General features: G+C 31.0%; 2 protein-coding genes and 1 pseudogene across 2 annotated transcripts; all 3 read left to right on the plus strand.

Annotated features, from left to right (window-relative positions):
• The first annotated feature begins 285 nt into the window (after positions 1-285).
• Positions 286-1,540, plus strand: LOC130826205 (uncharacterized). Its single transcript, XM_057691785.1, has 2 exons — positions 286-596; positions 696-1,540. The coding sequence occupies exons 1-2, from the start codon at positions 480-482 to the stop codon at positions 1,125-1,127; spliced, it is 549 nt and encodes a 182-aa protein (XP_057547768.1). The 5' UTR covers positions 286-479; the 3' UTR covers positions 1,128-1,540.
• A 1,579-nt stretch (positions 1,541-3,119) lies between these two features.
• Positions 3,120-6,797, plus strand: LOC130825930 (uncharacterized; annotated as a pseudogene).
• A 1,722-nt stretch (positions 6,798-8,519) lies between these two features.
• On the plus strand, positions 8,520-10,234 carry LOC130825927 (uncharacterized). Its single transcript, XM_057691381.1, has 2 exons — positions 8,520-9,284; positions 9,466-10,234. Exons 1-2 carry the CDS (start codon positions 8,793-8,795, stop codon positions 9,946-9,948), a joined length of 975 nt encoding a protein of 324 aa, XP_057547364.1. The 5' UTR covers positions 8,520-8,792; the 3' UTR covers positions 9,949-10,234.

The following is a 10,234-nucleotide window of genomic DNA, read 5'->3' on the forward strand; positions in this document are numbered from 1 at the left end:
ATTTATATATTAGACTATACACATCAAAAAATTATAAAAAGTTAATAGTATCAAAGTACACGATTAGACGATTTAACAAGATCCAACTCAACTATATATTATTTCTTACATATTATTCGCAATATATAAAATAAACTTAAACAATGAATAATGTCAATAAATATAACGTAGCGCATATTTCAGATTAAGTATTAATTTTAACATAATTAGTAATCAATTTATAAATGGAATGAAATCAAATTAAATCACAAAATCAAAATCAAAAATAAATATCAAATCATCTTAATCGAGACAAACGAGTATTTTTTTTTACCGTTATTTTCAATCTTAAAATTAATACTCATATCCTCACCCTCACTGGCTCACTTTTCTTGCTGCAAAAGTGACCTTTCCATTTCTCTTCCCATCACTCTTCATAAACCCATTTTCTCTCTTTCTTTGCTAATCTTACAAGTTACAACACACCCACATACTACACCATGTCATCCATATCCAAATCCAAATCCAAATCTAAATCCAAACCCCCTGTTTTCCCCATTATCGAACCTCACCATTTCAGCGATTATGGCTTCGATCCCCAGATCGATTATTTCCAGGTATTTTTTCATTTCCTTTTCATTTTAATATCGCTAAAAGTGTAAAACCAGATCTCATTTTCATTTCTAATTTTCTTTTTTGAATTTTTGAAATCGAAGGTTCTAGAAGAAGCGAGAAAGCATAAAAAGGAAACGACAACAAGATCCATTGATACTCTCCATTTCAAGCTTCAAAAACCCATTTCAAAAGACGACGCTAAAAAGAAGCGACGACAATGGTGGTGGAAAAACGCCGTTCTCTTCTTCAAAACCAAATGGGCAGCCCAACATACCCGAGCAAGCTCGATAGAGTACCACCACCAACCATATCGTGGATCCATATCCGGCCCAATTTACTTCACGGATAGCTTAAGTGGGTCCGCTTCTCCATGTAGGACCACCAGTAGACCTACATCGGGCCCACTAGCAGGAACGTTAACGCCGACGAGAAAGGGTGATTTGGAGATTCCGTATATGAGTCTTAAAGATCTTAACATGGACGCTCCGCACGTGATGTCACCGGCACCCATGCCTATTTATTTAGTTACTTGATTGGAATTACGATTTTACCCTTTTAGTGGAGAGAGAATTAGATCCATATCTTTTTTTATGGGTGGGTGGTGGATCCGTTTAACTTTTTATAACTTTTTTTTTTTTAAAAAAATTAACTTTATAAAACTTTGCACAAAGATGCTCCTAATCTAATCTTTGTGTAAAGGTTTATTTATAAAGTGTAATGCATGCAAATTTTTTAGTTTGTCGTAAATTTCGTGAGACAGAGAGTAACAGCGGGAACCACTCAGTTAACCTTTTTCTTTGACCGAGGTGTGTTTTTCCCAAGATGTTGACTTGAATGGATCGTAAGGCTTTTTGTACTGAAGATTTTTATTTTTATTTTTGGTTATGATTGTCAATTTTATATGATGTTTTATCAATTAAATTAAGGTGAACATTTTGATTTCTAGGATTAAGAGTGAAGAATGTGCTTTATGCTCCTAATTGCCATTTTCAATATTTATTTTAGCTCTAGATTGCTATTTCCAATTATTATTTTAGCTTCTATATTAATTAAGGTAAACTATTTGTCATTCTTTGAGAATCTCAAATTATTATGAAATAGTCTCATTGGAAATGGATATATTATTCACATATTTCACTTGATTTGTGATTAATTTTTTATCTATAAGTTAAAATATAGTCAAGTGGGATCTTGTTTAATTTGTTTTGATGTAAAAATTATTAATATCAAGTTTTTATAATTTTTTATTATACATAACTAGAGACAGTAAGGATGAAATTAGTACATTAAACCGCGTAAAAAAACAAACACTGCAACTATTTTGGAAAGGAGGAAGTGTATATTATGAAAATTTTGATTTTTTTGTTAGTGAAAAAACTATAAATATGGTTGATGAATGCCTTGTAGCTCTTGTAAAACAATTCTTTTGTGTTCTTTTTATCCAAAACCCAAGAGCAATTGTGAGTAGTTTTTTTTTTGGCTTTTGGATCTTTAATCTCTATTTCTCTAAAATCCACCAATATTCAATAATTAATTTTTACTAAATACTTTCACTACACAACTAACTTATTAATCAATTTTTTGACTAGTCAAACAAATTGATAATAATTTGTAAAAGAACAACTAATGTTTTCGATAAAGTTAAATTTTGCCACTAACAAGTTGAGCCTATAAAGCACTTCCACAATGTGTCCAAGAAATACTCCTTAGATTTTTTTTTTTAATCCATTAACCATTAACAAATACTCAGATTTTTTTTTATTCCATTTACTTTTTCACATTTTTTATTGTAAATTTTAAATTTGAAATTATAAAAAATACAAAATAAAAAATTATACATTAAAACGAATCTAACAAGATCTCACATAGATACATTTTATCTTCTAAATATGTGTCAAAAATATTAAATAAATTTTTCTCTCCTTAAAATAAATATTTCAAATGGGAAGAAAATTAGAGAACGAAAGAGATAGTAGTATTGATATTACTATCATTATTCATTACCTCATTTAAAAGATTATATGATTAAAATAAAGTGATTCGAATAATGGTATATCATAAGAATATGATTAACTATTATATAAGATTTGACAGCTATGGAATGCGATAAATTTGTTAATGGACTTTTAAATAATAAAACTTATACAAAAAGTGAGTTGACTCATAAACCCGATGAAATTTCATTCTAAAACCAATTGGTTATAGAAGGAGTACGTGAGTAACTGATCAAGCTTATATCTTAGCCAATCTATTGTTAATTTTTCAATGTAAGATCACATAAAATTAGAAGTTATTCCATATGAAACATTATCCTCTTATATAATATATTCTGTATTATATCCATACATTTAGTCCAAAAAGTTAAAAAGGTATTTTAATAACAAAAATACATATACTCAAATCAGACTCAATAATTCGACATACACTCCAACTAGAAACTAAAACCCAACTTTTAAACTATATTTATAATAATATAAAAATCAACATATATAGTCATTAGACCAAATTTTAATCTCAACCCATCATCCCAATAAACATATCTTACAAGATAAACATATCTTACAAGATAAACGTGCTCCTATATGTCTATAACATCCTCATGATTTAGAACCACAAAACCAAATATCTAATAGTATAATGTGCTATTTGATGTGACGGTTCATCAACTTATGCCGATCATTCTCAACCCTTAAATCCTCCAAAACTACAACTTCCCCTTCACCAATCCCACAAACAACACAAAAAAACACCTTCCCCACATCAAAAATGGCTGATTTCTCCTCCATAAAACACAGAAACCTTAAAATCAACGGCATAAACATGCACATAGCAGAAAAAGGAGAAGAAACAGCCCCAATCATACTCTTCATCCATGGCTTCCCTGAACTATGGTACACATGGAGGCACCAAATCATGGGCTTATCCTCGCTTGGGTATCGGGCCATTGCCCCAGATATGAGGGGATACGGAGAAACTGATGCACCAACAGATTCGCGAAGTTATAGTTATGGGCATATTGTTGGAGATTTGGTGGGTTTGATTGATGAGCTTGGGGTTGAAAGTGTTTGTGGTTGGACATGATTGGGGTGCTATTGTTGCTTGGTGGTTATGTCTTTTTAGGCCAGATCGTGTTAAGGCACTTGTTAATACAAGTGTACCTTTCTCTCCTAGGAACCCTAAATTTAAACCTCTTGATATGCTTCGAGCTAGTTATGGTGAAAATTATTATATTTCCCGTTTTCAGGTTTTTCATTGCCTTACTTCTCTTTTTATGATTGTTATGTTTGTGTTTTGTTTCTATGAGTTGGTTATGAGTTGCTGTCTTTTAAGTTTTAACTCTCTTTAGAGTCTGATTATATAGCAGGATACATTGTGTATGTTGATCATATATTATTGTGTTGTTGGTTTGTTTCTGTGAGCCAGGTATGAATTGATGTCTTTTAACTCTTCTCAGAGCTTGACTATAGTTTTTATTATTGGAATACGTTGTGTATGATCTGATATTGTATTGTTAGTTTGTAAAGTCATCATTATCACTAGAAGTATATATTCGGGTGAGTTCGGATAGGTTTCAGGAAAGATATTTTGGGTCGTTGTCGATTTCGATTTCTATGTGTAAGAACCGTTCGTTATAGTATTTTGTTTTCGGTTTTCATCATTTTCAACATAAAAAGCCAAAAATAGAATAAATTTTTAGTTGTCGTCTTTTAAAATCACCATATTTCCTAAAAATTTGATTAATTTTATACATATATCATGTGTAGGAAGTTGGAGAAATAGAGAAAGAAATATGGGAAGCTGGTGGTGCAGATGTGTTGCTAAGAAAAATATTCGCATATAAGAGCATAGCCCCGTTTATGCTTCCCAAAGGACAACCCCTTAATAAAGACCTTCCTTCTTACCCTGATTGGTTATCGGAACAAGACGCTGCTTATTATTCTCACAAATTTACACAAACTGGTTTTACCGGTGGACTTAACTATTACCGTGCTCTTAATTTGTATGTCTTCCTATTCCTAACCTCTTTTCTATTCAATTTTTGAGTCTAAGGTAGGTCGAGAAAAGAAAATAAGTAACTAACATAAAATTTAATTTTTAATTGTCTTTCTGATTCTTACTTTCACATTTTTGTCTATTTAATTGATTAATTAATTAGTTTTGATTTAGTTTAGTTTTTTTTTTTTTTTTTTTTTTTGTCTAAATTACTATTCTAATCCAATTAGGGAATATACTATGAGTAATGATAAATTAAAGATCTGATATGAGTAAAGTTGCGTAATTATAAATTCCACCTTAGGCAAGAGGCTACTCAAATGACTTTTAAATTCATGAAGTTAAACCATATTCTTTTTGTCCTTTTTTCTATTTTTATAGATTATTCCATCAAATTTGACTCGTATTGATTAATTGGTAATAACCAACATTATGTCTTTAATTCTCACTTATACATTTAACATACTTTTTTCTTATATTCATATATTTCTCTTACTACTTTATAATATTTATTTTTGCCTTATTTTTTAAAATTTTATTATCAAATGGGTAAATCTAATGAGACAGAAAATATGATACTTCCTTCGTCTCAAAATACTTGCAACGTTTGCTTTTTCATGTGGTCCAATGCACTAATTCAATCCTTAATATTTATAATTATGTATAATAAAAAATTATAAAAAGTTTAATATTAATAATCTTATTTTTGCCTATTTTTTAAAATTTTATTATCAAATACTTATAGGGTAAATCTAATGAGACAGAAAATATGATACTTCCTCCATCTCAAAATATTTGCAACGTTTGCTTTTTCACGTGGTCCAATGCACTAATTCAATCCTTAATATTTATAATTATGTATAATAAAAAATTATAAAAATTTAATATTAATTTTCTTTGCATCGAGAAGAATCAAACAAAATTCTATTTGACCATGTTTTAACTTATAGATTAAAAATTAATAAAAATTTTAAAAAAAAAGTAAATAGTGCCAATATATTCAATGTTGCAAATAAATTGAAATATTTATAAATATAATAATATAAATATAGTAGTTATTTACTTATTTTGTTTTCTAGGTTTGAGCACATGCATTGTTCAGTTTGAGATTCCCTACTAGTTACTACTGAATCATCAGCACATGAGTTCCTCAAGTCAAAATTATTACTCCCCTCATTTTAATATTGGCGTACACAAAACACTAAACCAATGTGATTCAACTTTCTACAAGACTTCATTCTATAATAATTAGAAAAAATATTTGCATCATGCATGTGAGGTATTAATTAAATAATTAATGAGAAGGTACATTAATAAAGTCAATATTTAATTTAATTTAATTTAATTTAATTTGTTGCAGAAATTGGGAAATTACAGCACCATGGACAGGTGCTCAAGTAAAAGTACCAGTGAAATTTATTGTGGGAGATTTGGATTTGACTTGTGGTTCTCCAATGGTTAAGGATTACATTCATAAGGGTGGTATGAAAAAGGATGTACCACTCTTAGACGACGTCGTAATACTTGATGGAGTTGGCCATTTTCTTCAAGAAGAGGTTCCTCAACTCATTACTAACCACATTTACGATTTCTTCCAGAAATTCTAAACCTTTATTATTATTATTATTATTATTATTATTATAATTATTATTTCTCATTTATTTTTCATCAATTCTGTTTGTTTTATTTTGTTTTGATTCCGAAGTTATTATGATAATTGGAAATACAAATAAATTGAAAAGAAAAATCTATGTGAACGATTATTGGAATTAATGGTTTTATTCATTTAACTGATCCCAATGTGTTTTGGCATTAAGATTGTTAGTATTGTGTTTGCGAATTGTAAGTTTCTTTATAATAAAAAGGATGTCAAATAAATTTCGTATGTCTTCTTTGGTTGTGCCTATCAAATGATGGTATTGAAATTAACTTTTCCTTGTGAAATGTATTATTTATCGTTATTCTTGTGATAATGAAGATCTTATTCTTTTACATTTGGTCTATGAGCTATGAATGATTCGCATTATTATGTTAAATTGTTTACTATGGTCAAGCTCGCCCAAATCACAAATTGTTATATGAGATTGTCTCTTCGTGAGACACACCCCATACATGAGTTAAACAGACCATCTAATATATATTATGGAATATGAGCTCTTAGTTTTGAGGTCTGTTAATTGAGAAAGAGTCTCTCATAAGAGTGACTAAACCTGAATTTGTTTATGGACATCTTTGTAAAAAGTACTAATTATATGCTTATCAATTCTCTCTTTTTTTTTTCTTGTGAGATTTGAGATGTACATTCAACAATCCATCCCTCAAAAAAGAATCATCTCACTTGTTTTCTCTCCTCCAACGATATAATTTGTCTTATTCCACCCCTGCTTCATTATAGAACTTGCTTTCTTCACTACGACGTTAAGAAGGCTCTTGATACAAGTCATGAAGATTAATTTTTTCCATCACGAGTTTATATTGGTAATTCGCCCACACATGTGTTCTAGCAATACATTTATATGATACTATCCGCTTTAGGCTAAACCCATACGAATTTATTTTTAAGCACCTTCTCGATGAATCTCCTACTAATTTGAAGTTAAATCACTTATATACTCGACTTTTTTTATTTTTCAAATGTAAAACTTATGTTGTACAACAACAATAAACAATCTCATGAGTATAAAAAGTAAGTCTCTAACTAAATCCCATTATATTTTTATTATTATTTTCATCATTGCATATCAACAATCAAATAGGTAGTTAATTAATCTAAAACACACAAGATAATCATAAAGTCATTATTAAATTGCAAAATAATCGTCAACTAACCCAAATGAATCTGAAAGAGTTGTAATAATGTGATTGCATTCACATTGTAATGTACAGTACAAGATAAGTAATAATTGTTTAATTTCCTAATAATGTCTCATTATATGTTAGAGTATATAACATATCTTGGGACCTCAACCATCAGCTTAAGCTTTTGGTTGAGTTGGTTCCTTGACATGGTATCAGAGCCAATGTGACAAGAGGTCACGGGTTCGAATCTCAACCACCCCTCATTTAAAGTGCAATATTTAGTGCCAGCTATGAGGAGGGCCTGTGTTGCATCCACACTTCTAGCCCAAAGAGCTCTTGTGTGAGGGGGCGTGTTAGAGTATATAACATATCTTGGGGCCTCAACCATCAGCTTAAGCTTTTGGTTGAGTTGGTTCCTTGACATTATACTTGCTAAATGCTGGCATAAAAGACTTTTTGCTAGTGTTTATTATTTAATTATATTTTATATTTATATAGATTCATAAGTGATTGGTGAAAAACTGTAAAATTCCTTTATAGCAACTATGTTTATTAGAGTGCTTCGGCTTAAAGAATCGACTATGGAGACAGAGTAATTATGAGTGAAAAGTTGTGAAAAAATAATTTTTTCTTTAGTACCTTTTAGGTGTATTTTTTTTACGGGTATGAGTTGCTGTCTTCTCAAATCATGATCATAATTTCCTATAAACGGAATATATTAGATATAATAATGATGATATGCTACTTTCTTCAATTAAATGGGTGTGCGATTTTAAATTGAATTGGAATTAATTTGTACGTTTAAATAATTTGACAGTCGTACTACTGTCGAGTTTGTAAACTAAATGGTTATAGGTTATAAAATGAAATTTCGAGGCTGTAGTGTGAAAAATCACTAAATTTAAAGACTATCATAAAACTTGTTCACCACTGACCACACCCATCACTAACAAGTTTATTAAGCAAACCGTGGGTCCACTTTTGGTTGTTGAAAGAAAATCATTGCAAACGTGTTGCTTTCCGTAATAATCAGAAATTCCTAATTAATCGCAATTTATAAATTATTATAAAAGGATAATTTAAATACTAATAAAATAAATAAAATAAGAAAAAATAAATTGAAATTCTAAAATCTCCATCCTATCACATTTTTCCATATAAAAGTAATTCGTAAATAATATAAATAACCGTTATTTACTAAAATTATCTCTACAGCTGCCTCTCAATGCTTTTTCTATCCCTCTAACATTACACATAATTGATTAAGATAGAGAAACAGTATGTATTTGTAGATAAAATTTAAAAGAATGAGTGCACAGAAATACTCCCAAAATAGATACAAAAGCTACTGTTAAAAAACCCAATTAATAATACTTAAAAGCTCACCCAACACCTAAACAGCAAAAATGGCTTCTAATGAATCGGAGATGAACAGCATAAAGCACCGCACAATCCAAGTAAACGGTATAAAAATGCACGTAGCAGAGAAAGGAGAAGAGGGGGCCCCAGTAGTATTGTTCATCCATGGTTTTCCAGAACTATGGTACTCCTGGCGACACCAGATCCTAGCCCTCTCAGCCCTTGGTTATCGTGCGGTTGCCCCGGATATGAGAGGTTATGGTGATACCGAAGCCCCACCCGACCCGTCTAGCTATACTTACTTCCACATTGTGGGTGATTTGGTGGGTTTGATTGATGAATTGGGGGCCCATCGGATTTTTGTAGTGGGCCATGATTGGGGAGCCGTGATTGCGTGGTGGTTGTGCGTGTTTAGACCGGATAAGGTTAAGGCATTGGTGAACCTAAGTGTGGCGTTTATGCCTCGGAATCCTAACGCATCGATGTTGGAAATGTTTAGAGCTGTATATGGTGATGATTTCTATATCTGTCGCTTTCAGGTAATTTATGCATTTATTCATCACACATTCACACAATAAATTCAATTAATAGTTTGAATATGGATTGTTTTGGGTCGGGTCTAATCAAGCATCCATTAATTTTTCATAGAGTCATAAATTATGATCAGAATCGAAATTATGATAAATTATGATAGCCATGATGTAATGGTTTTGAAAATAGGAAGCTGGAGACATGGAAGGTGAGATTGAAGAAGCAGGTGGTGAAGCTATAAAAGTGTTAAGGCTATTTACAAGAGTGGATGATCCAGGATCTGTAATCATACCAAAAGGAAAAGCATTCAAAGAACTCCCTCCTTATCCCGATTGGTTGTCGAAAGATGATGCAGCTTACTACAATCACAATTTCGCAAAATCGGGTTTTACTGGTGGCCTGAATTACTACCGTGCTACTACGTTAAATTGGGAGCTGACGTCGCCATGGACAGGAGCTCAGGTTAATGTACCAGTGAAGTTTGTTGTGGGAGACTTGGACTTGACATATCATTTTCCTGGAGTTAAAGATTATGTTCATCAAGGAGGAATGAAGAAGGATGTTCCAAACTTACAAGAAGTTGTTGTTCTAGAAGGTGTTGGCCATTTTCTGCAGCAAGAGAAATCTGATGTTGTCACCAAACATATCTATGACTTCATCCAGAAATTTTAAGGTTTTATATTTTATTTTTAAAATTTGATCTGAGTTCCTTAATAAAGCAATCTGAAAATTGTTGTAATAGACAAGATATGTGTACCGGAGTCTCAATAGTTTTCTTGTGGTCGTTTTTGTTAGTGTGTCTTAGTCGTTTTGTTTGCTTGTAATCTAATTAGTTTTTGTTTTTCTAGATGGTGTTGTGTACTTGTGTTAGTATATGTTAGGCTAATAAAGAATACTCGCGTTGAGATGCTCTTTTCAATTGCGACCTCCTTGTGATGAAAGGATTAGTCTGCTTTCA

The sequence above is a fragment of the Amaranthus tricolor genome, chromosome 10 (genome assembly GCF_026212465.1).
Source record: "Amaranthus tricolor cultivar Red isolate AtriRed21 chromosome 10, ASM2621246v1, whole genome shotgun sequence".
NCBI classification, from domain to species: Eukaryota; Viridiplantae; Streptophyta; class Magnoliopsida; order Caryophyllales; family Amaranthaceae; genus Amaranthus; species Amaranthus tricolor.